Source organism: Poecile atricapillus, chromosome W (genome assembly GCF_030490865.1).
Source record: "Poecile atricapillus isolate bPoeAtr1 chromosome W, bPoeAtr1.hap1, whole genome shotgun sequence".
Classification (NCBI taxonomy): domain Eukaryota; kingdom Metazoa; phylum Chordata; class Aves; order Passeriformes; family Paridae; genus Poecile; species Poecile atricapillus.
In genome coordinates, this window is record NC_081288.1 from 16,034,003 (window position 1) to 16,061,003 (window position 27,001).

Sequence of the window (27,001 nt, forward strand, 5' to 3'; positions counted from 1 at the left end):
TGGAAATTCATCTACTGATAAAAAAATCATTGTCTGTCTGTAATTTCAATTTCACATACTTTTACTTGCATATGCAAGCATTTGCATATGTTTGCCCCATTTCTGTCTTGTCAGTTTTTTTAGCAGCTGTAGTTTCTCCTGAACTTTTTAATGAGCCAGAGCTCATTAAATCAATGCCATTTAGTTCTTACAAACTGGGTGCTTTTACTTAGCTAACTGTAAAACTTACCACCATTTGTTTCCTCTGGTATCAAAGATACTAATTAAATAAGATCATCACATTTCACTCCTTTTGCACTATAGTCCCCAAGCTCATGATGTGTTTGGTTTGTTTTGGTTTTTTTAATTAACTCCGTTCTAAAGCACTTAACTATTATGAGTGTATTATCTGTTTACACTGTCTAATCTTTAAACAAAAATTAAACAGAAAGTTGGTTTGCTGCCAAAACTAAGGAGCTGTTCCTTCAAACAAAACCAGGGAAAAAGAAGCTTGTGAGCTGCCACTCCAAGATAATTTTTCTTTATTGCATGATGTATTTTCCCTCCAAATGGCACATCCAGGTGAAGAAGCACAGAATTAACATAGGCAGAATTTTAATTCAACATCTGCCAGCATTGCATGTGACAGCAATTAACAATTTCCAGCAGATTAATTCAGTTCTCCGTATTTTGCAAACCCAAACATCTAATTCTTTTCCCTCCATTACATCCACATGCAATAATTAGTGCTTAGAACACATCCATCCTGTAGGCTAAAGATGTGATCCACCAGGTCTAACACAGTGAGAGAGAATCTTTACATTTCCATCAGCCCTACATCCCATCCTGTGTTATAATGGATTCCATCCCTTCCTACCTTAAATTCTTCATGACTTAGGGCTACAGTCATCATCAGAACATCAGCATCTTGCTGTGTGAAAGAGTCCCATGAATAGAGTTTTTCAACTGAGAACTCTCCTTTTTTAATCAGGTTTAAGGGTAGTTTTGGAAAAAAGAAACAGCAGGGGAATCCTATCTACTTTCATCTTGGGAAGATGACAGGACAGATGGAAGTAGTGAAGTATCTCAGATTTATCTAATGACACACTTTGTATACAACCCAAAAGTTGAATGTGACTAAAATGTATATGCAAAATATATGTTGTAACTATGGTTACCAGGAAAATTTATTTACACTGTGTCCCTTGACATTAGGGTTTGTTTTTTCTGGAGAACTGCACTGCATCAAAAATGCCAATGTTGCCAAACAGGAGCTGAACTTTGAAACTGTGACCTGTCACCAGGAGACTTTCTGTGTGACCTTGCGGAGATCTTTTCACCTCTCTGTGCCTCAATCCTCCACCATCTGGAACAATAAGTAAATAAATAATTAAGAGCGGGAAGAGGGAGCAAGCTTCTTTCTTCCAACTACTGTCTTGCTCCTGCCATGTCTATTTAGATTGAAAGGACTTCAGGGAGGGGATTAAATACCCCGTGCTTTTAGCATTGCATGCGAAATGAAGCCTCATCTAAATGAGGGCCCAGAATAGCTGTTGTAACCTGTGGTAAATGGTACAGTCTGCCTTTTAAAGCCTTAATATCTTGCAAATAGGAATGTAGCATTTCACTCTCTAATTCTAAGTGCTACTGTGCTACTGTGATTATTGAAAGTTCCTAAGGAGAGAGAAGGATCCTGTCCAAAGAAAACACAATACAGTGCTGAATGCTCCTCACAACAGGCACTGGCAGGACAAGGACCATTGGTTACAGTTCAGGAATTAAAAAAACTTCCTCTGGTCGTTCCCTAACCTCTCCAGAATATTTTTATCTCCCTTCCTCCCTATTTCCTTAAATTTCAGCTGTTCATGTTCCTGTTGTGATTATAGAAGATAGATTTTCTGACCCTTACGTTTCATTGTGTAATTATTATTTACCTCCAGCTCCCATTGCAGCTGTAATTTCAAAGTCTTGAATTGATTTTCTTACAGCAAGCTGCTACCTGAAGTGTCATGTGGATAGCTTAACTAATTTCTTTCCCTGCAGTGGACCCTTTGCAACGTCAAACAATGTGAAGAAACAAAGAAGGCCACAGTTAGACAGTGATTTCAAACCAGCATGGATCTGCAGGGATCTGCTGCCCAGAAAAGCAGGTTTCATCCTTTGCTCACCACCACGTTCACCACCTCTCTCATGCTCACATCATCATTTGGCTGCTTGGTGAGCCACAGGGAATTAATCCAAATATTACTAAACCCGGCAAAATATCTGGAAAAAAATAAAATAAAATAAAATAAAATAAAATAAAATAAAATAAAATAAAATAAAATAAAATAAAATAAAATAAAATAAAATAAAATAAAATAAAATAAAACTTTAAACTAGCTGCAACAACAGAATAAAAATAATAAAGTTGAAAAAAAAAGAAAAAAAAAAAGAAAAAAAAAGAGGTAGCCACAGTTGCAGGCAGAGCTAGGCACTCTGCCTAGTCCCATTTAACCCAGTGACTTATTTGGGAGGACTCTGGAATCTACTGTTCTGTTTTCCCTCTTCTGAGAGAGACTAAATCATGTTCCATGTGATGAGGAACCTAAAGTTTTCTGTTTTCTTCCCCACTGGAACTAATTGCATACTATTTAGTGTTTTGTTTCTACTTTCTTCCTTTACAGGTAGAAAGACGTAATGTTACAGCACTAGATGAAAACACTATTTGCTATATTTTGCTTGCTTTGGTCCTGGAGGAATTCCAAGAAATCATTTCCTTCTCTACTCGGCAGCAGTGGCCTATTGTACACACGGTTTTTCAGTTTGTGTGTTCCCTGGGCCTGAGGAAAATACCTGACTCTTATTGCTACTTACAGTGCCGGGTCTGCTTATTATTTTAACAAGGCGTTTAACTACATTCACGCTTATTACCATTTTAAAGGGATGCTCTACTGGATATCGCTAAATAGAATGAATGTGATGCAGGTTTGGCCGAAGCCCAAGGAGAGGGAGGAGGCATGGTGGTGAGGCTCGGCTCAGGTTACATTCCTTGTTGGCCTGCCTCAGGTTACATCCCTTATTCCGGCCAAGACATCGCTCCCTGCCTCCAGGAGGGATTCGTCCAGCCACCAGAAATCCAACCGGAGTCATCCCCAAGGCAGATATCAGCGAGCGCAAAAATCAGATACCCCTGACTGAGGAGATATCCCCAACTTGAGCAACCTCGCCCCGAAAGATCAGGTAAAGTACTTTATTTTCCCCGTATTTTAACCTCCCTTCCAACGACTCTGGCCAAGCCTGTGGCTCTGTGATGCCAGGAACCAACAGCCCCGTCGTCCCCTGTGAAAATGACGCTGCCGAGGCCACCAGTGCCCGCTCCCCAGAAGCATCGCTGCTCCCGGCCGCGCACCCAGCGGGGCCACAGCTCCAGGGACGGGCCGGCACTGCGCCACTGCGGGGCCGCGACAGCGACATCCTTGAGGCTCCGTCCTTGGCGGGGATTGAGCGCGCGTCCGCCGCCTCCCCCCAGTGCGCGGCTGGGACCGCCCCTTCCGCTGCGGAGCGCTCATTGCCCGAGACCCGAGCCCCGAGCTCCCTTCGCCTCTTTCCGCTGCGGAGCGCTCGCTGCTCGAGCCCCGGGCTCCCCGCGCCGCTCCCGTTGCGGAGGTGCGGAGCGCTCGTTGCCCGAGCCCCGCGCCGCTCCCGTTGCGGAGCGCTCGTTGCCCGAACGCCGCACCTGCTCCTCGCTCGTTGCCTGAACGCTCGCCGCTCCTGCGCTGCTCCCACTGCCCGGTGCGTACGGGGAGACCCCGCTCCGGGACGGGGGCTGCTGGATGCCCGCCCAGCCGGCCCGTCACTGTTGCCCCGGGTGGCTCGATCCCGCCGGGGTTGTGCCGCTGCCGCGGGCCGAGCATCCCTGCGTGGGCAGCGGGTGATGACTGGGGTGGCCGCGCCTGGCTCGCCAGGGTTGTTGTGGGGGTCTGGAGTGGCCGGAGCCGAACTGCGGTTCCCAGATATTTGGGTTGGGGTTTGGGGCGGCCGGAGCCAGGCTGCGGGCCCCGAGGATTGGCTTCTGGGATGGCTTAAATTGGGCTGTGGCTGCCGAGGGTTTGGGGTGGAGGCCGGAGCCGGGCGGTGGCTCCGGGCTGGTCCCCAGCCGTGCTCAGGGTGCCCCGGTGCCCCTGGCTGCCCTGCGGCCTGGCGCGGCCGTGGGCTCCGGGGAGCCTCGGGGGCCCGGGGAAAGGAACCGGGGAAGCCCCAGCCCGCTCCCTGCGACCCGGCTGGCTCGTGGTGTCCCATCCCGGAGCCCTGGTATGCCGAGGGGTGAATGCCCAGGGCCCGGCAGCGGTGATGGCATTTCTCCCTCCGGCGAGCGGCCCTGGGAATGCCGTGAGCGGGGTGTGCTGCCGAAACCTCCCCCGGTCAGCCCCTGGCCGGGCACAGGCAGGGCCCAGAGCCCCGCGGTGTGTGGGTGGTGTGGGGTGACTCGTGGCTGGGAAGGAGCCCTTCGAGCAAGGGCAGCGTGCCTGGAGCCGCCTTACGTAAAGGCGTCTGTGGCAGGTGACTCCTCCATTCAGAACATGACTTTCAGCTCCCTCTGGCCCGCTCTGATCCACATCTTTCTGTTTCTCCTCACAGAGCACCATGGCCACTGTCAAGGACAAGCTGATCAGCCCCATTGCGGAGGCATCCAAGGTTCCCAACAACAAGATCACGGTTGTGGGGGTTGGCCAGGTTGGGATGGCCTCTGCTATCAGCATCCTTGGAAAGGTACGGCTCAAGGACAGCGTGCTCTCCAAGCTCCTGTGCTGTATGCTTTGCACAGCCTGTCTTAGCAAAGGGTGGGACGTTTGGGAGGTTGGCACAGGAATGAATCATTAGCAGTTTGGGTAGGCAAGCAGTGACCTACAAGCGTGACCTCTGCATTCAGCCTCTCCTTGTTCTCTCACCTTTCTGTCTGTGCTTAGCAGTAAATGTCTCTTTAGGCAGAATGATTTTCCCAGCTGCTGGGAAAATGTAGGTAGGACTGACTCAGCAGCCCCTGCCAAACTTCTCATTCTTGTCTTAGTTTTTTTATTCTCCCACAGCAGAGCTGGAGTTTGCTTGGTGAGGGAGCTCTGGGCAAAGAATGGGGACAGAGCAAAAATCTAGGTGAATTACAGGATAGGAATTAAGAGGGTTTGCTTTTTATTATTTTATAGAATATGTGCCCTAGTAGCTGAAAATAATGCTATCCCCCTCAGCAGCTTTTTGATTTCTCTTAAGCCCTTTTTGCTTGTTTATGTGACTTTATTTTTTCCAGAGGGGTATTAGCTAGTTTTTAAATAACTAAAAACAGAGGGCTGGACTTACAGGTTATTATGATTTTTCCTATTACTGGTTTGTGGGATATTTTTGTCAAATCTCATGGTGCAGTCTTTGAGCAAAGTAAAGGCTTATTAATCAACGAAGATGTCCTGTTCTTTGCACTTAGTTTTTAAAGAATATTGTGAATTCATTAATTTGAAAAGATGGAAACTGCAGATTTTTTTTTTGTTTTTAAAAGAAGGCATCATCAGATGTACCCTGCCCCCTTGCAGAGGCAGATCTTAAATCAGGTATCTCACAGTCAGATGAAAAATCTTGGTTGTACGAATAAACTAGAAATTAATAAATAAGTAAAGAAGAAATCTAATGGAAAAACAGGGATAGTTCATTGTGGGTTTTTAGATTTATATTTTTAAGCACATTATTGCCTCTCATGGTCTGAATTCAGTTGGTTTTGAAGTGCTGTAACCTGTGAGGGAGCCAGGTGATGTTACCACAAACTGAGCCACAGTTCAGCATTCATTTATTGCATTTCTCTAAGCAGGATCAAACTGCGTTGTCAGATACCTAAGCACAAAGTTTTAATGTTAATGATCAGTATGGACCAAACCCAGAATAAGAACTGGTTTTAAATTCTTCAAGCATGGATGATGACATGGAGTTTATTTTAGTCAGGCTTCTGCTTTTACTCTCTCACATCTACAAGCTGCAGTATAAAATGTTTTTATAATAAAACCATCTGATTCTTGTAGCTGAATTATAATAATGTAATAGAATCATTTGGGCTGGAAAAGATCTCTTATGATGATTGAGACCTACCAACCCAGCACTGCCAAGTCCAGCATGTCCTCAAGTGCCACATCTAAAAGTTTTATAAACACATCAAAGGATTGTGACCTACCAGCTTCCCTGGGCAGTCTGTTTCAATGCCTGACCACCCTTCTGGTGATGAATTTTTTCCTCCTATTCAATCTAAACCTCCCCTGGCACAGTCAGTATCCTGTCCCTTGTTTCCTGGGTGCAGAGCCTGACCCTCCTGGGCTGCCCCCTCCTGTCAGAGTAAGAAGGTCCCTCCTGAGCCTCCTTTTCTCCAGGCTGAGCTCCTCCAGCTCCCTCAGCTTCTCCTGATGGTCCAGCCCTTTCCACAGCTACCCTGGACACGCTCCAGCCCTTCAATGTCTTTGTAGTGAGGGAACACAGGATTTGAGGTGTGGCCTCACCAGTGCCAAGCCCAGGGGGACAGTCACTGCTCTGGTCCTGCTGGCCACACTATTCCTGATACAGCCAGAATGCCTTTGAACTTTTTGGCAAGCTCTGCTGGCACATGTTCAGCCACTGCTGCCCAATATGGTGTGGGTTTGACTTGTGCAAGATGCTTGGCTCTAGTACTGATTTCAGATTGTTGGTGTGGTATTAAATATATAAATTTGCATGACTCTAAAACTTTCACTATAACCAAATATAACCAAATGACCAAATATAACCAAATAATCAAAATTGGTTATTTACTTCCGGCTCAGTTAGAGACAAATCATTGATGTTACCATACTGATTTAGAAATGGAAGCTATATCTGTTCTGCAATGTTAATACCACACAGTAGCTCCTCACAGTAGAGAAAAACAGCCCAAGAATCATTTTTCTCTCAGTTTTAGTGTTGAGAAAGTCTGTTCCCATTGTATATTTTTGTGAAATGAATTGACTGATGGCATGTTGAAAGAGAATACTTATTTGATAATTACGTGGTGTGTTCTTTCAGTTATTTAAATATTTAAAACAGGCCTATTTTCTGGATAGATTTAGAGGGTTTGCCACAACTCTGAAAGATGCAACTTTTTTCCAAAGGTAATAACTAAACTAAGAAGTGCTTTCCTAGCAATGGGTTGGCTGTGCACTGTGTTTGGAAAGTCTGAGTGAGTTTCATGAAGCTGTGCTGTAGCAGCCTCTGATTTTGTGAGATGCATCAGAAGACCAAGATAGGGCTGGTTTATTTGGAGAAGAGATGCTTTCAGATGGGTGAAATGTGTTACTTTAAAATGTAATTCAGCTCAGCTCTGGGTTAACTTTAAAATGCATGTGAACTACTTCATTGACTCCAAATTTTGCTGTTTTCAGGGTCTTTGTGATGAGCTTGCTTTGGTTGATGTTATGGAAGACAAACTAAAAGGAGAAATGATGGACCTGCAGCACGGGAGCGTGTTCCTTCACACTCACAAGATCGTGGCAGACAAAGGTGCACTTCACTTTCTTTGATTTAACACTGATATTCTGTGACTTTGCTTAATAGTGGAGAATTAGTTAGGCAGTCCCAAAGAACTCTTAGGATTTGGCATTGAAGAAGTCGAAATGTGTGAGTTGGAGTGAGGATGAACACCATACTGGGAGTGGCTCTCTCTTACATCTCTTTACAATTTGGGGCTTGTTTAATGTAATTGATTTTAGTGAAACTGTATGTAGAAGAAATAGTATTATTTTCATAGTGGAAATAAGAGTCAGAATGGTTAAGTGTACTCTCAACACCCACATATTGATATATTAGGTCAGTGTTATGAGATGGTGCTGGCTTTCAAACTGATGTCTTGTGTTTTTGGGTTTGAATGCAATGCACAGTGCAGAAGCTCCCTGTAACTCTGGTATTAACACAGTGCTACTGGAATTGGTGGAATTGTTTTAAATACCCTCTCTATCTTCTCCCCTGTTTTCTGGTTAGACTATGCTGTCACTGCCAACTCCAAGATCGTGGTGGTGACTGCAGGAGTCCGTCAGCAGGAAGGGGAGAGTCGGCTCAACCTGGTGCAGAGGAATGTGAACGTCTTCAAATTCATCATTCCTCAGATTGTCAAGTACAGCCCCAACTGCATCATCTTGGTGGTTTCCAATCCAGGTAAGGCAATCTTTTCCTATATACTTACATATTTGGTTTGGCAAGATAAAACATTAGTTTGTTCTCAGAAAATCTCTTCACATACAAATTTTTGAAACTTAATAGCTTTTTGCAGACATCTGATGGTACAGATAAATAACTCTGTACTTTCTGATGCTCTCTTTATTCAGAACTTGTCGTGTTGTCCATATTTTAAAAGAATGCTTTGTGATAAATACTTAGGTTCTTTGCATACTTTGGCTTAAGCAATAGAAGGTTTAAATTTTTTTTCTCTAATGGATAGCTTTTGTGTCTGGATAGGATAGGGCTGTTTTTCAGCATGAAGAATTGTCCTATAGTCATGGCTATGTTTTCAAGAAAAAGAATTTGCATGCTGAAGGCTATGGTAAAACAAGGGCTGATTGTATTCCACTGTTTAGTTAAAACAGAAAAAGAGTTAATTATGCATATTTGTGTGTTCACTTGCAAGTATCTCATTGCACTGAAACAGTTTGGATATTTGGATGTCTAAAGGTGACTGTAAATGTTCTGATGGGCTTTGTAGGGCATCCCTGTAGGGTTGTCTTTGCTTACTTCAACATCTGAAGCCAGCACTGAAGAACCGTGGTGATGAAGTGACACTGCTTTTAAAGATAACCTGGCAGAGTAGAACCAGTGTATGCTCTGTTGGGGGTTGAGTAATTTGGTGGTGTACAATTAGCCAGTGTTTTGAGCAAATACAGTAACTTGCAGCAGTTTTAATCACTTACCTGAAAACCAAACTGAGACAAAGATCAGGCTGTTCTTGTTGTAGCAAGGTTGAATTCAACCTGTCAACTTCTCTCCAGCAGAGCTGCAGGAGGAGAACTGCATGATGCTTTTTCAGAATTATTTTTATAATCCTTTGTTTTCTCAGTTTGTGGGGTTTTGTCGACTAGTCTTATATAATGAAGGTCATTGTGACCCCATGAGAAGGGACTTCAGAGGTGTAACCTTAGTGCCCTTCCCTGCCCCAGCTGAAGCTGTAGGGAACATGCCTCTTGTGAGGTATGAACTGTGTTTTCGTGCCTGACCAGAGCAAATAATGCATTTCAGATCTGTCTACACAAATGTGTTGCCTCCTGAGAACTGCCTGGCTCCTCAGAGTTGGAGTCAATTCCTGCAGCCTGGTTATTGTTGTTGCTTTGAGCTGTGGATTTGAGGTTTTTCTCTCTGTTCACATCCTTCTGTCTGCCCAACCTAGCTTTGGATTTTTTCCTAAAACTGTATTTTTAGAAACACATGAAGCTAAAGCACATTGCTCATCTGGCTTTTCATGCTGCAGGGGTGGTAGATTCAGAAAGTGCTTAGTGCAAAAATCAAGAAATTAAACTGAAGGAATTTCCAACTACAAAGAGTATGTAAATCTCAGACTTTTGATTGTAAATTGTTTAACCTGTTGTCATGATGGTGAACTGGAAGGGAACATTATTCAGGAAATTGCTGAAATGTTTTATCCACATGAGATCAGTCCCAGTTCTGAATGCCATAGGGCTTTAATTGTGACCAAAAAAAGTGTGACCAACTTTAGCTGGCAGGAATCTATTCTCTAAAGACCTTCCTCAAATTTTCTTAGGACCCATCAAGCTACTGTTCAAAATTTCAAGCACTGTATCCATTTTAATTCCCCAAACAGTTAGATCCAAAATTCCTTTACCAGTGAACACAGCTGTTTTGAGTCCTCTTGATTGCCCTGCTATGCTCAGTAAGGAGCATTCTTGGTGTGAGTGGAGTTTCATTTGCCATGCATGCTTTTCCTTTCAGTGGATATATTAACCTATGTCACATGGAAGCTGAGTGGGCTGCCAAAAAACCGTGTGATTGGAAGTGGCTGCAATCTGGACACAGCCAGATTCCGTTATCTGATGTCGGAGAAACTTGGGATCCATCCAAGCAGCTGCCATGGCTGGATCTTGGGAGAGCACGGTGATTCCAGTGGTAAGGAGCAGTTCTGACCTCCCTGGGAATGAGCAATACCATATCAGAGGTAGAGGCCTGAGGTTTGTTACAGGATTCTGGAGGAATAGCTACAGTTGAGCTTGAGTAACTTGGTACTTTGCTGTATTTTTATGAAGATTAGAGTTGAGAGAAGTACAGGAAATCTACCTATACATATTTAATAATTATGATTGTGGCTGTACAATTAAAGCCTGGAACTGAAAGGGCCAATTTTATGAGGTTCTGTTGTGAAGGCTACAGCTTGGTCCTCCTCTTTATCCTCAGTTTTTGGAGTACCATTCAATAGCCTGTAGCACAGTTCTCCTCTGAAATCACTATCAGCACTTGCTAGGTCAATAGCATAGCTTGTTACTGGCTAACAAAATTATCCCTTACCTTATTTTGTGACTTTTCTCCTTGTTGTTTGAAACAGAGGTAGTTTTAAGATGTGAAATCAAAACAGTTTATCTGTCCTAATTCAGTTCATGTATTTCATGTCTGAAATACTGCAGCAGAACGTTTATGTAGATTGTTACTGCTTTATATTTTTGTGCTGTGTATTTCTAAGGGAGCCACCTCTTCATTGTCCCTTTGCATTTGATCAAAGTGCAGTGTCTGATACTGATAGCTGACAGCAGCAGTTATTGTAATCAGTCCTACACCGATGGAAGCAGAGTTTGGCTGAGCACATGCAGAGCTTATCCTGTGTCAGTGTCACAGCTGGTTTTGCTTTGAAGTAACTCCAGATTCCTGCTTACTTCCCCGAAACGGAGACTGAGCCTACCTCTGAGCTTCCATGATGCAGGGAGAGGTGCAAATTCCTTTCTTGATATTCTAAGCTTGCTTATTGTTATCCTCTTACTTGTGTAAATAAGAATGGACTTCTTGAAGGCCAGTCCTAAGACTGATTAGTGAAACTGCAAATGTTGCAGGTGTGAGTAAAATCAGTTCTAAAAGGCTGAGTAGCTAAAATCTGCCTTTTTACTAGAATTTGATGTTTCTGAGTTCAGAAACTTCCAGGGTCTGAAAGTTTGCTGTCACATGTTACAAGTGACTTGTAAAAGTGCCAGTACTAAAACAGTCTCATGTTTGACTCCCAGACTTCTCAGATTCAACTGTAGCTAATAAAAACTTAAAACCTGCCTCAACCATTGTTGTGATTCTGGCTGCTCCTACTTTGCTTCCAATTATTTTAGCTAGGAAAGGTGGAGGAGGAGTTGCCAAGTGCTGTTGGCACTGATGTCCTGCCTCTGTTGCAGTGGCTGTTTGGAGCGGAGTGAATGTGGCAGGGGTTTGCCTCCAGGAGCTGAATCCTGCCATGGGAACTGACAATGATCCTGAGAACTGGAAGGAGATCCACAAACAAGTGGTTGCAAGGTATGATGAATGTGGATGGATGCCATGCTGACAACAGTTTGTATGCACTCTGCCTCTGTTCTGGTGCAGCTTTCATGCTCTCTTAGGTAGAGCATTGCTTGAGTGAGTGGGACCATTTTTTTAAACACAGAAATTCATGATTTCAGCTGGTAAGGTTTGTTATCCTGCAGAGAGGTAAGTTATTGCGTAACAAACCTACTCAAGTGCTGGAGCACCTAGAGCTGTGGGTTCTTGTTTTCCAGATGAGCTTCTTCAGTGGGTAACTTTGTTCAAAGGGCACAAGCCCAGGAAAAGATAGCGTGTTTCTGTGAGCAGAGTGCTGGAATTGGGGAAAATTCTGTTCAGGGATGCAGGAGAGTTTGTGTAAGAATTGATGCTTCTCCATGAAGTTGTATTTCAATGTTTCCTTAGTGCCTACGAGGTGATCAAACTAAAGGGATACACAAACTGGGCTATTGGCTTTAGTGTGGCTGACCTCTGTGAGACCATACTGAAGAACCTGTTCCGGATTCATTCAGTTGCTACTCTGGTAAAGGTAAGAATTGGTGGCTACTTGGACACTCTGGCTCATTTTATTGTTCTGGACAAGCTAAATAGCCTCAATTAACAAGGTGCTGAATCTTTGTAGAAGCTTTGTAAAATACTACTTTGAATTTCAAATGGCAGCTTACTATTGCTGTTTCTTCTAGGCTGATCTCAGCCTACTCTCACAAGTATGGAGCTGAAAATAAAGTTCTCTGTGCAGACCTACCCTTTTGTGAAGTTTTGCCATGTATGGCATATGCAGATTCCTTGAAAGGACTTTTCAGTGTAAAAGTGAAAGTTTTCTTGCAGGTCCAGCTGTGATTCCAGGAACCACTGGTGTATAGCTGGTGTAACTGGCTGCATGTGGTCTGTACCAGCTCCACAAGCTCTTCTGCAGCAGGGGCTCTGAGCAGGGGGAACTGCTCCCTCTGTTGGCCTGTCCTAATCCTGTGTCTAAATCTTTTCAGCTCCTTGCTATATAGAACTAAAAGTGAAAGAGGTTTGAAGGTGGGGTTTCTGCCATCAGCTGTTCGGTATTGCCAGGCATTTGTTTCAGAACAGCTCTATACTATCTATTTTCTTGAATACTTCGTGGCTGAAATTTTTCTACAGGTTGTAAAACAATGGTTTTTGAGCTCTGCTCTGAGGAGGTTCTCTGCAGCATAAACCAATCACAGATCTGTGGTGACAGGCCTGTGTCTGATCTCTTTTGTTTGTGACAGGGCATGTATGGCATTCAGAATGAAGTCTTCTTGAGCCTGCCTTCTGTCCTAAGTGCCTCTGGCCTGACAAGTGTCATCAACCAAAAGCTGAAGGACGATGAGGTGACCCAGCTGAGGCAGAGCGCAGACACACTGTGGAACGTCCAGAAGGATATCAAGGATCTGTAACTCGTGAATGTTAGGTTCCAGCAATATAAAAACAGCATGTTGTTTGTAGATGTGGGCTCTACTCACTGTATATCTCAATGGTTAACATGAAACGTTCTTCCAGACTTTGGTCCATGGTAGCTAAATTTAAGCTTGCTGTAACGCACAAACCCTATGAACAAATAAAGCAATTTTCAGGCATCTTTGGTTGTCCTAGTGACTTTTTCAGTATGTTAATTATCTGCCTGTTATAAATTCATATTGTGGTGTTAGCTTTTCACAAGTATTAAGATGAATGTTACATGTATAATGTTAGAATGGCTTTTGCTGTGTGAATGTAGTCTTTTACTCCTGCTATTAGCAAGAATTTAGGTGTAGGCCAGAATAATTTAGGTGTTATGCTCAGGTCCTGCCTGAAAGGGCAGGATAACCTCCATTGAACAGATGATGGGGCCCAGGCTGCTGTCAACACTCACCGCCTGTGGAAGAAGAAGCCAAAGCCCAAATTAAAAGATGATGAGAAAGGAATTAAAACCGCAAAGCCAAGAAATGCGCATGCTCTAGAAAAGTGGATCCAAGGAGTGGCTATGCAAAATAGTTCCTGGAAAAGTTTGAAAATGCAGTAAGTCCATGCAGTAGAAACAGTATATAAAGGGTGTTTCTAAAGCACCAGGCATGCTCTTGACAGAGAGCCGAGCACCTGGCCATTTTAACCCTTCGCTTTATTGTCTTTGTCTCCTATTATCTTTTTGTTTTTATTGAACCTTTTCAATTTTATCAGGAGAGTGAACCTCGTTTTTCACATGCCTTTCTCTGGCATTCTCCTTTAGTGTTTGCTGCAGACTGCATGGAAGCATATACTTGATGGGTCCTTATGACAGGTTGGAAACAAAGTAGTAAGAGTGAATTGATGGAGTTTCAGTAACACCACCTTGCTGTGAGGCTTTTCTCAGTCCAGGTGCTGAGTAGTTCATTCCCAGACCTGTTTCTGATAGAGAACTTCATAGTTTTACTGATGGTTAGAGGAAATTGAATGAGCATTTGGCTCTGTGCCACTAGCCAAAAACATGCCAACAATAAGGTTCTGTATGCCACTGGTATAGAAGGAGTCCCATAGATCTCTTCTGGATTAAATTTTTTGCTTGTTAATGGTGTCTAGTTCTTATAATTAAAAAAACAGCATTATTTTCTATTTTGATTATCCAAAATTCAAGATTTTTTCTGGACTTAGGCTGGAATGTTGTGATTTTGGTCTTGTTAATTAAACAAGCCAAGTTGGGTCTTAAATCTCTAAATTTCAGCATGATTGTTAAAGTCTTTATATACTTGGAGGGGGAGCAGATTAAAAAAAAATCCTAAAGTTTATTTCTTAATCACTTACCATTAGGGAGTAAATATTAACCATAAAATAGAACTGCTCAACCTAAATGTCCAGGGGACAGACAGCATAAAATCCATCTGTCTTGTGGGTCCTCTAAGTTTTGTTTCATAAGAAATGGTGTGAGACTGTGCTGGAGTAATTTGAAGTTCTTTTCTATCTGCATTAAAATGCTTTGGATACTGGACTAAAACAATTCGACAAGCAGGTAGCTTAATTTTTGTAGTTCCTTTTAAAAGGGAAGATCATACAAGTGTTGTTATATTGCAGGTTAACTTCTGTGGTTCAGTAAGGATCATGTAGTTACTGAAATATGCATGGGATGCTTCTGGCAACATTATTTACAAAGGGTATCCCAGGGAGACATCAGGAGATGTTTTATTCTTAGTTAAAGGCTAAATTCCAGACTTCCTTGCCAATAGGAGGGAGAAAAATATATTCTCTGCTTTCCTTGGTGTGGAGGATCTTACTGGATGGCTTTCCACACCTGGATGGATTAAAGTTCCTGCTAAGAATATGATCATGATCAGCTAGATTTGGGAGGTAAATGGCACAAGGTGCTGCTCTTTTCAGGACATAGCTATTAGGAAAATTCACCTGAGCACATTTAGTACAGGAACCTTGCACAGTTCCTTCCTGCCTTTGTTTTTACAAAGTTGTTTCTCAGGCAATGAAGTAATTAAAAGTTTTGTTGTGGGACCTTGCAGGATTCTTTATGCAGGATGTGCATGAAGAGGCATCAGCTGTCTCAGGGAACAGGGAGTAGGCCCTTTCCCCTTCTGGTGGTGTTATATATTGACATTTGAAGGTCATCTGGCTACAGAAAACAGGATTTCTCATTGATTGCATCCTCACCCATTAAAATGTAGGGTCAGGCCTCCTTCTGTGGTTGGCAAACTGAGAGCCAAAGATACATTTTGACCATACATGGTCCTGGTGCTTGACCTGAGGGGTTCTGTCATCTGCTGTCTGTCAGCTACTTCCATCCCCTCCAGGTCCACAGGGGAGGATTTTTTTTGTTAGTGATCACAGACTTAACAAGATCTTTAGTGCCTAGACATTAAGCAAGCAGAGAGCTCATAAGAAAATCTGTAAGTGGATACAGGTGAAGGAGGGAACTGAAGGGATGAAGAAAAAATTGGTTTGCATGGTGAGAACTTTCTTGCACATTAGCGACCTCACTGTACTACCCTTCTTTCTTTCTACTTTCCTTTTTTTAAACTTCTGCTTTTGGGGATATGACATCACGAAGGAAAATTATAAAAAATTTAGGCAGCAATGAATAGGCATCCTGGGTGTTACACAGGATTAGTTCAAAATTGTTAAATAGGAATGAGTATCATAGGTTAGTGGATTTTAAGCTTTTATAAACAGGCTCTTCAGTTATTACTCGCATCCACTGATGTTTGTAAGAACTATGCAAGCGCATCAATGATATTGTGATTATTGTCTCTTAGGAATCTTACCACAGACAATCTTTTATCTTCATTGCAGCTGCATGGCTGTAGAATAGTTTTCCTCTGTGTGTTTATACAATATCAGCCTATCACCTCCCATTACTTGAAGTCTATCTACAATTTAGTCTTTTATCAACCATATAAATTCCTAAATAATAATATTGCTATAGGACATCTGTGTATTCTTATCCAAATATAATAGGCTCATGTTTATCTTCTGTATGCTTTGTTTGTCCAGGTCACTGATACAAAAACTTTGTTTTTGTTTTATCCCAAGAAAGGCAATACAGGTTTTTAGTCGCATTCCTATATGTCACTATCTGTCACTCCTTGGTCCAGCAGATCATTGTGGTACTGTTGGACAGAGTAGTGCAGCCAGCTAAAATAAACACTTCAAAACACTTCAGAAAACAGGACAACCACCTCTGCTCACCCACACAGGGTAAGATCATGTTATATTAATTGCCCTAAGATGATTTTGTTAAAATTGAAAATTTAGCAAAATTGTTATTTTAATTTGTCATTGCACCCCCTTGCATTTGCAGGTGCACAAACACTGGCCGCAGAGCAGAAAGTCAGTCTGATTACCCTGCAAATGTACATATTGGACAGACATGAACAGACACAAGGGATTTTACTGACTTTTAGTGTTAGATCGTGTACTTTTTTATTAATCAAAGGATAAAATTGGGCCAGGGAATTGAAGGCACATTTAAACAGTGAGACAATGTTAAAAAGAACACACAGCTGCAGAGGGATGAAAATGTTTTATAAATGTATTTTGAACACTTGTAGTGCTTATGTGACTTTCATACCAGCTAACTTAGAACTGTGGTTTATGGTAAGTAGGTGACTTCAGTTGCCCTCTGAGTTCTCATTACCTTGTATTTACCCACTTCATGTTAGCCTTGTGCTGCAAAGAAATGCTATTTCCCCTGATTAACAGGTGTAAGTCAGAAGAAGTGAGCCACAAACTCTCAGTGGAATGTGGATGCTGGATTCCTTGATGTCAGTGTGACAAGTAGTCCAGAAACATTTAGGAATCAGATCCTTACATTGTGCTCCTCCAGCCTCCCAGAGCAATAGCTAATTTTGGGCATTTCTTTCTTCTATAAACAATTCTTCCCTAATGCATGTGTGTGAATCCTTATGCAAGGTAAAACTTCCAAAGCCTTTCAGACTACAGTAGCCAGGGCCTTGCTAAAATCCACACTGGTCCCTGTGGTGTACTACATTTTTATAAACTGTTTATAAACTGAGATACCATTGCTTTGTGAGTTGTTATTCTGTGCCGGCATGGGAATTGTGCAAATCATTAACTTAGAATGGTCTGTTGGAGAGGTCAGGCTCAGGAGGGCTGGATTTGCTCAGTGTCTGAAATGAATAATTCACCTGCAAGCATAAGCAACAAGGACCAGGCAGTGGCTATGCAAAGAAAGATTTCTGAGTAAATACCTTCTTCTTTATGGTCTTCTCTTTAATAGCTCTTCAACATTGTTTAGGTGGGTTTACACATTCAATACCTGAGGTAAAAAATCCAGAAAATCTGTCAAAATAACATGAAGGTGGATTTCTACCAACACTGATTTCTGGAAGGAAATATTGAAAATTCTTGCTCTGTGAGATATGCTAAATGAATATACAAAGGGAAGCAAAAAAACCTGTTTTGCTTGAGAAACAGCTTTCTCTGTGATGCTGATTCTGTATTTTGGGCAATATGACAGAAATGCAATGATTTCCAGAGTCTCTGTTCACTCAGCAGTCTCCAGATATTCAGCAGTAGTAGATACTGGAATACTCTCCCAGTATCACTGGGAATCAGTCTAAGAACCACATCAAACTTGATTTTCCTACCCACAGTAGCAGAGTCCCTGATAGTCTGACTGAAGATCTGTCTAGAAGAGTATTTGTTGAACATCCTTTTTCTGAGTTTGTTTTTCCCATAGCAAATTGCTGTGCAGAGGGAAATCATTTCAACGTTACTTCTGTACTGGTTTGATTCTGCGCACTGCAGGGTCTTGTTTGTTTGGTTGGGTTTTTTAAAGATAAAAGACAGAAGAATAAGAAGAAATATCTTATTTTTATATACTTCAAGGGCTTCTTCAAGTCAGTAGAGTGGCTCTCAAGGAGGAAGAAAAGAAGACCACACTGACCTTAGCTCAAGTGCCTCTATTGCACAGAATAGGATTTATGCTGAAGTGGTTTGTTGAATGGGGTTAAATTTCAGTATGTTAAATTTTAATTGGAAGGATTATCATAAACATAACCTGTTTTTTATAAAGTCTTCATTATACTTCCACAGCTGAATGGATGGAAATGCCTCTTTCAGCACTGCACCTGTTTGCAGCATAGTCTTTCAAAGCACAGAAACCTTGGTTTGCACACAGAGAGGTAAAATGATGCAGTGGCCACTTGCTGCTGCCAGCCCTGACAATTCCTCCAAAGTCCCTCAAAATAATAGAAGTAATAAGAATTCATACCCAATCTGAGCCTTTTAACAGGAAAAAAAATGCCAACCCAACAAAAAAAATAACCCCAAAAATCACAACAAAAAACAAATCTGGAAAGAGTTGACTTTGATGTAACAGAAAGGAAAAAGAACTATTGTAAGAAAAGGAGTCATGACTAAACCAGAAACTTCCAGAGTATATATTTACATGAGTAAATAGTGACAGGACAAGGGGGAATGTCTTCCCACCAACAGAGAGCAGGTTTAGACTGGATATTGGGAATAAATTCTTCTCTGTGAGGGTAGAGAGGCCCTGGCACAGGTTTCCCAGAGCAGCTGTGGCTGCCCCATCCCCTGGAAGTGTCCAAGGCCAGGCTGGATGGGCTCTGAGCAAGCTGGGACAGGGGAAGGTGCTCCTGCCCATAGCAGTTGGGTTAGAACTGTGTGATTATTAAGATCCCTTCCAACCCAAACCATTTCATGATTTTATGATATTAAGCAAGTGAGGCTTCCATCTCTCTGTGATTACAACTTTTAGTTAAGGAGAAAACACCACAGGTTATACCAACATACTGACAAATTCCCATGCTAAATATGATACAAAAACTGTGCTGACCTCAGGAAACAAATCATTATCAAAGCAAACGTGTGTATATCTATGAAGGTGTTTGTGTCTTTGTACATGAGTCTGAATTATGGGTGGGGGCATGGCACCAGACAGTAGAAAAGATGCAAAACAGTGTATTAGCCTTACATTTTATTTTTCAAGTTACAGCCATATCAGACATCACACAGAAAATCTTGGTGTCTCTCAGATATTGTTTGCATGTGCCTGTGCATTTGTTTCCCATTAGAATTAGTGGGATTCTTTTAGTCTCTAATGTCTAGTGCCTGCCTGTAGATACAGACAGGGACACTGCTCTCTCTCCAAGAATGTGAGCTGTATGTCCTTGCTTTGTCAGGAGATCACTTCCGGTGCCTGGGGTGAGGTGACTTCAAAAGGGAGCATTCCCAAATCTCTGCTCACATGGGAAAATGGTATATATGAATTGTAGCGTAGATTATACATTGAGCCATCCTGTCCCTCAGAGGGATACCTGCTCATCACAGCATTTATTTTAGCCTTTAAATAGGATGGTAGCATTCTGATGCTTATCCAAGTTGCAGGATCCAGCTTAGTCGCCAAGCTACTCTGGTATAATTTTCCAAAGACAAGTCCAAAAATATTAGCCTTAAACTTGCCCATGGCAAACTGGTATTTGCAGGATGGCTCTCATTGTCACTCGTGGATGAAACAGCAGAGGCCAAAATATTCTGCAGAGCTGGTGTGATAAATGGAGATGATTTGTGCTAACTAAATTGTAACTATTAGGAAAGTTATTATTATAAAGCAATAAAGGGAATTAGTGTTACAAGGAACCCTTTGCAGATGTTACATGTTAAAAATAAAACACAGGATGTAGTTTTAAGGTAAGTAATATCTCAAGACAGGATCGACCTTGAGATGGACAAAGTTGGAACAACTTCAAGTATAGGGTCTGAAATTATGGTTTTAACTATGAAATGCAAAGGTGATTATTGGAACATAATGCTTACTTATATAACAAAACGCTTAGTAAGCACAAGCAGCCTGTGAGGTTAACCAGAGGGCAATGAGTATGAATGTGGATGGTCTTCATCCAAAGACCACCAAAAGAAAATTGAAGACCCCCTGGCAACAAGTGAAGCATGTGCCATGAAGTACAGTGATGTAGAATTTAAGAACTGAAAGTGGGAGGAAACTTACGGGAAACAATGAATATGTATAAGCACATAGTATATAAGTTTAGTTTGAATTGCTTTGTTTTGTACGTGAGGCAGGGTGGGAAGCCCTCTCCATACCCTGATCAGTTTTGCATATGTTTTAATCATACTTAATTACTAGCAAATTAAATTGTATTTTTTTTACTAAATTATATTAATTTATACCAAATTGCTATTCAATTCCCTAAATTGTATTAATTTTTAATTAAATTGCTCTTAATTCAATAGACCTAGTTGTCTAATTTCATTCATAACAGCTGGGAATGTCAGCTTCTGAGACCAGCTGATTGGTATGTCTTTGGTTTGGTGTGTCCTGGAGTCCACATACTTGCAAATTCCTAATTTGGGACAAAATATACCAGGTGTAGCTGAGAGAAATCCACTGTGTCCCATCTAATGTTTTGTAGCCCCTTTTGCCTTCTGGCTGTTTCACAGGACCACTCCACATGCCTGTCCTCTAACTGGAAGGAAAACTCTCCACTTAAGAGAGTTTTGGAGCACTTTTTGGCCTTGCACAGACAGGGCAAGAGTGAAGGCCATCACTTCCCAATTGGAATGAGGTGTATTTGCTGCCAGGCAGGCAATGAGGGCTGTCCCTAGACCACTTCTGGGCCCCTCCCTGATCTTCCCTAAACTCTGCAAAGACAAACAGGGGCACTGGAGAACTCACGTGAATAGAGTGAGTGCCACCTACTGCTCTGTATCACAATTACAGCGTGTGTGCATCAGTGACTGCTACAAATCCCTGCCCTTTGGCAAACCTGGAAACCACAGTTCTGTTCAGAGCAAGCCAGTCCTAGACAATTATCTCTTAAACTTCCACACATGGAGAGTGTTTGTTTCCCTACGGGCACCTTTCCACTTGCAGCCAGGGAGACTGAGGCTGATATTCCAAGAAAAAAAGTTGTCTGGAGTGGTTCTGGTGGAAGGACTGTGGCATGAAGACACCATCCATAACTCACTTCTTGAGGTGATATACTGAGTTACTTTTTGCAGAAAACTTTGCCCTACCCAAATAGGAGTTGGATCAAAGTGTGCAGACATGACAACATCCTAGAGGTAACAGTTTCAAGATGAGATTTAGGTAGAACAGAATGCACAGCATCGTCCCTGTATTACTCTCTCCAGAGAACTCTAGGAAATCTGGAAAAAACAATACACACTTGTCCTAGTTTAGGGCAAATTAGGAAGGAAAACTCCAAATGGGGATTTCCCCAGGGAAATGCCCCTCCCCACTTTCTGGTCCGGGAAAAGAAAAAAAAAATTCTTTGGAGAGAAGTGGAAAAAGCTGTTTATTTAACAGAAATTGAGTAATATTAAATAATAAAACCTCTTGTTGTTCGATGGGATGGTAAATCTAGGAAGAAAAGTCCTTTTCATGTGGTGTAGCTCGGCTCGCTCAGGTTCTTATCAGTCCCTCCAGCGCTGGAAAGTGCCGAGGCCCAGGCCCCGGTGGGCCACAGGCGTGAGCTCCCGGGGTTTGGCTGAGTGTTCAGTCCAGAGCAGGCTTGCACAGATCCAAGAAAAAAAAAAACCAAAACAAAGGTCCAGGGAACTCCTCTGCCTCAGCTAGCTAAAACTAACTAAAAACCAGAGAGAAGCTCTGTCCCGCTGTCTGTCCGTGCTGCAGACACCACAGTCCAGGAGCGGGATGTGTGGGAGTGATGTTTTTCTTTAACACAAACTGCGGCTTCTTCTTCCCCCTCTCTTGCTCTCAAAGCCAGTCTTAAAGGTGCAGAACTTAATATATAACATAAACCAGATGACTGGGGATACCAGTATCATAAAGTCACCCCAGGACATTCCACCCCTTATCCCCATATCGTCAACTTATTATCAAAATTAATATATATATATATTTTAACTCTACAACACATACATTATATACAGACAAGGGAATTAATTCATGATCTTCACCTAACTATCAGATCTCTCTGAGGTACACATTGTGTTGTTCCATCTTTCCGCATTATTCACCATGTGCAACCCGGTCCCTGAGCAAAAACAACCCCACGAATGGGTTTGTCTGCACTCGAAGTAGAATTGATCCAAACTGTCTTTCCTAACAAACTTCTGAGATGTACTGCTGGGACTTTGTTTCCGTCTACTACATGCAGGGCCTCGGATTGGGCTGGTCCTGCTCGATTGGTGGAACCTCGGGTGTTAACTATCCAGGTGGCCTTTGATAGATGCTGCTCTCAATTTTTGAAAGATCCCCCACTTAACGCTTTCAAGGTAGTCTTTAACAGTCCATTGTACTACTCTACTTTTCCCGCAGCAGGTGCATGGTAGGGGATATGGTACACCCACTCAATGCCATGTTCCCTAGCCCAGCTGTTTATAAGGTTATTCTTGAAATGAGTCCCATTGTCTGACTCAATCCTCTCAGGGGTGCCATGCCTCCAAAGGACCTGCTTTTCAAGTCCCAGGATGGTGTTCCGGGCTGTAGCATGAGGCACAGGGTAGGTTTCCAACCATCCAGTGGTGGCTTCTACCATGGTGAGCACATAGCGCTTGCCTTGGCGGGTTTGGGGCAGTGTGATGTAGTCAATCTGCCAGGCCTCCCCATACTTGTATCTGGACCACCGCCCACCGTACCAGAGGGGCTTCAACCGCTTGGCCTGCTTGATCGTGGCACACGTCTCACAGTCATGGATAACTTGAGAAATACTGTCCATGGTTAGGTCCACCTCTCGGTCTCATGCTTACTTATAGGTGGTATCTCTACGCTGATGACCTGAGGCGTCATGGGCCCATCGAGCTAGGAACAACTCTCTCTTGTGTTGCCAATCTAGATCTATTTTTGACACCTCTATCTTTGCAGCCTGATCTACTTGTTCATTGTTTCGGTGCTCTTCATTAGCCCTACTCTTGGGGACATGGGCATCTACATGACGGACTCTCACAGACAGTTTCTCTACTCTGGTGGCGATGTCTTTCTACTCATCAGCAGCCCAGATTGGTTTTCTTCTGTGTTGCTAGTTGGCCTTTTTCTACCTTTCCAGCCATCTCTACAGAGCATTAGCTACCATCCATGAATCTGTGTAGAGGTAGAGCTTTGGCCACTTCTCTCTTTCAGCAAATTCCAGGGCCAGTTGAACAGTTTTGAGTTCAGCAAGTTGGCTTGATCCACCTTCTTTTTCAGTGGCTTCTGCAACCTGTCGTGTGGGGCTCCATATGGCTGCTTTCCACTTCTGGTTCATCCCTACGATGCGACAGGAACCATCAGTGAACAGAGCGTAGCGTGTTTCCTCTGCTGGCAGTTGGTTGTACGGTGGAGCTTCTTCAGCCCGTGTCACTTGTTCCTGTTCCTCTTCATCAGTGAGACCAAAGTTTTCACCTTCTGGCCAGTTTGTAATTATCTCTAAAATCCCAGGGCGATTTGGGTTTCTAATACGGGCGTGCTGCGTGATGAGGGCGATCTACTTGCTTCATGTAGCGTCAGTGGCGTGGTGGGTAGAGGGAACCTTTGCTTTGAACATCTACTGGCCGATCGGTTTTGGTTTTGAATTTCATACCTCTCGTGGCAGGAGCAACAGACACTGGCTTAGGCTCAATGTCTGGTTTGGCTGCTGGCTTAGGCTCACTGTCTGGTTTGGCTGCTGGCTTGGCTGCAGCCATAGTGACTGGGGTAGCTGCTGATTTATCTGCCTGCTCTACAGTATCTAGCACCGTGCGATAAGCATATGCTAGGGCCCAGCTTATTGCAATGAGATTTTTCTTCTTAGAATCATCACAGCAATTCTCTTCCAGATATTTCCCTACTTCATCTGGGTTCTGAATTTGTTCACGTGAAAATTCCCAGGTTGGGGGATCATGAAATTCCTTCAGAGTTCGGCCAATTCTCTCCCATTCTCTACACCACTCAGGATTTCTCACACCTGAGTCTACTTCTGGGGCAGGGGTCTCATTGGCTCCTCTGGATATCTCAGCCCTCATTCTAGAGAAGTTGCAGACCGTATAGAGGAAGCTTAACAGCTGAACTACCAGGAAATTGACCAGGAATGTGGTATCTTTAACACTCAGGGGAAACTGGATATTCTCAAAGAGGGACATAACAGATTCAAAGGAGAAGAAGGAAAGAAAAGGCTGAAAAGCCTCATCCCCTGCTCTTCCTCTAACAAACTGGGTGCAATTACCAATAAACTCCCAAAATGTGCTACTGGGACTGGGAGGCAGGGTCGGGCGAAGAAACCATAAGCCAAACATACCTGACAGAAACTTCAGTAGTTCTATAAACTTCTTATAAATCATTATCACCAAGCCCAGCACAATAACCATTCTAATCCGTGCCCCTCTACTGGGAAAGAGGGCAAAGACAGGTATTAAAACCTCAAAAACTTTTAGGGACCAGATCCACATGAAGGCTTCCACCCCGAGAGATATTATGTATCCAAACAACATGGCTACTGACTGCTTTATCTTAATACAGAATAAATACACCAAACAATCAGTACAGGTTTTTCCACTTTCTCTTGCCCCTGTTCGTTGGGTGCCAAAAACTGTATTTGTCCTAGTTTAGGGCAAATTAGGAAGGAAAACTCCAAATGGGGATTTCCCCAGGGAAATGCCCCTCCCCACTTTCTGGTCCGGGAAAAGAAAAAAAAATTCTTTGGAGAGAAGTGGAAAAAGCTGTTTATTTAACAGAAATTGAGTAATATTAAATAATAAAACCTCTTGTTGTTCGATGGGATGGTAAATCTAGGAAGAAAAGTCCTTTTCATGTGGTGTAGCTCGGCTCGCTCAGGTTCTTATCAGTCCCTCCAGCGCTGGAAAGTGCCGAGGCCCAGGCCCCGGTGGGCCACAGGCGTGAGCTCCCGGGGTTTGGCTGAGTGTTCAGTCCAGAGCAGGCTTGCACAGATCCAAGAAAAAAAAAAACCAAAACAAAGGTCCAGGGAACTCCTCTGCCTCAGCTAGCTAAAACTAACTAAAAACCAGAGAGAAGCTCTGTCCCGCTGTCTGTCCGTGCTGCAGACACCACAGTCCAGGAGCGGGATGTGTGGGAGTGATGTTTTTCTTTAACACAAACTGCGGCTTCTTCTTCCCCCTCTCTTGCTCTCAAAGCCAGTCTTAAAGGTGCAGAACTTAATATATAACATAAACCAGACGACTGGGGATACCAGTATCATAAAGTCACCCCAGGACAACAGTTTATGTATTTCTCTTCAAGAGCCTTGCAAACTCAGCCTTCTTATTGTCCAGTATTCTTGCAAACAAAATTATTTCAATTCTGTGGGCTGCAAAAGAATTTGGTGGGGTAACAACTGCTGTCTGGCAGAATTGCAACACAATGAATAATGTATTACCAAAGGGTATCTGTATAGTTTGTGATAAGAACAATAAGAAAAGCTAGGCTGGACTCAAAACCAGTTTCACTGGTTTCCAGAATTCTGGGAAATATTTTAATCAATGTTATATTTTAAAAGCTAATCTTTTTGGTATGTTGCCATCTCCTCACTTCAGCAGCTGGCCTCTGGTGAAAAAGGAGCAAACTTCACAATCATAATCACAACCTTTCCCTGCCTCTGTGACAAAAATGACAGATTTCTAGTGGCAGCAAGGTGTTCCTTTCAGTGCTTTCACCTCACTCCAGTTCACATGGAGGACAGCTAAAGGCTGCCCTTCTTAATGTCAGGATACAGCTTTTCTTCTGAAGAGCTTTTATTTTGTCTTACTATATGTGTGCAGCAACACATGACCTCCTTTATGGCCCTAAACCCAGATAACTCCAGCTGCACCCCGAATATCCCACAGTTAATCCTTGCAGGCCATAAATATACTGAATGAGGCCCTTTGCTCTCTAGCAATTAAAAGCATTTGCTGGGATGAAAGTTTCTGGACTACCTGTTGGAGCTTGCCATTTCTGGGCACTACAAATACTTTTCCCTCACTAATACCAGGAAAGCAAAATTTTGGATGGGATTGTCTGAAAAAAACCCCTCCTTCTTTAAGATGTGCAGATTGGATAAAATGAAATGTACTCAGAATATGAAGGAGTGCTGATGTTCACTTTGCTACTGAGCACTTTTTATCAGTTAAAAACTCCATTATCTCCAAACTGCTAAAGGTGAGTTACTCCCAGATTCACTCAAGGATGGCATTGCCAGTACTTCTGAAATTATTTCATGGTATCTGACCATTCTTTCTAACTCATTCACCAAGGTTTAAGAAATTATAAAATCTTTTGCCAAATTCAAAGAGTAAAAGAATTATCCTCTTATTACAAGCAGAAGCTGGAAAAACGTGACATTCAAGAACATGAAAACCATAGACTGTGTGAGAAGCTTGAAAAATTTGCTGCTACAACTTTAGTTCATTGTTGTAAAATTATTTACATGTTTTTCATGCTTCTTAGGGACAGTGATATGTCAGTGAACCAGTGCCACTGGTTATCTGGCTAGAGGTTTTCTTTAGAAGGATGGAACACCTCTCCTATGAGTAAAGTCTGAGAGAACTGGGAATGTTCAGCCTAGAGGAGGCTCTGGGATGACTTTACTATGTGCTGAAGGGACACTACAAGACAGCTGCAAAGGGACTTTTTATAATGGCCTGGAGTGACAGGAAAAGGGGTGATGGCTTTAAGCTGAAAGGCCCTGGCACAGGTTGCCCCGAGAAGCTGTGGCTGCCCCATCCCTAGAGGTGTCCAAGGCCAGGCTGGGTGAGGCTTGGAGCAACCTGGGACAGTGGAAGGTGTCCATGCCCATGGCAGGGGTGGAATGAGATCTTTAAGGTCTCTTCCAGCCCAGACTATTCTGTGATTCTGTGGTCCTTGGAGACGTAACTGATGGGAACAGTTTTGATTTCAGCACCTTGAGATCTGTGTGAAAACCTGCAGAGCACAGTGGTATGCTGGCAGCAGTGGGTATGGGGCCCACACACCCACAGTTCCATCAGGTTTTCCTTGGGGAAGCTGCAGCTCCTGGTATTTACTCGCCGTGAGGGTGACCACTCTCAGTGCAGTCAGTGAGGGATGTCGGGGGCTCACTGTACCTCCTGTCACCTTTAAAATGAGCAGTTTTGCTGTGTATTCATTTAC

The 27,001-nt window shown here is 43.0% G+C and overlaps 1 protein-coding gene across 2 annotated transcripts; it reads left to right on the forward strand.

Annotated features, from left to right (window-relative positions):
* The first annotated feature begins 3,027 nt into the window (after positions 1–3,027).
* On the forward strand, positions 3,028–13,079 carry LOC131592029 (L-lactate dehydrogenase B chain). 2 transcript variants are annotated; one of them, XM_058863267.1, is made up of 8 exons: positions 3,028–3,201; positions 4,600–4,731; positions 7,383–7,500; positions 7,978–8,151; positions 9,934–10,107; positions 11,367–11,484; positions 11,896–12,019; positions 12,732–13,079. In XM_058863267.1, the coding sequence occupies exons 2-8, from the start codon at positions 4,606–4,608 to the stop codon at positions 12,897–12,899; spliced, it is 1,002 nt and encodes a 333-aa protein (XP_058719250.1). In that variant the 5' UTR covers positions 3,028–3,201; positions 4,600–4,605; the 3' UTR covers positions 12,900–13,079. The 2 variants fall into 2 exon arrangements, with proteins under 2 accessions (XP_058719250.1, XP_058719251.1); XM_058863268.1 differs by lacking the exon at positions 3,028–3,201 and adding an exon at positions 3,525–3,753.
* The last annotated feature ends 13,922 nt before the right edge of the window (positions 13,080–27,001 follow it).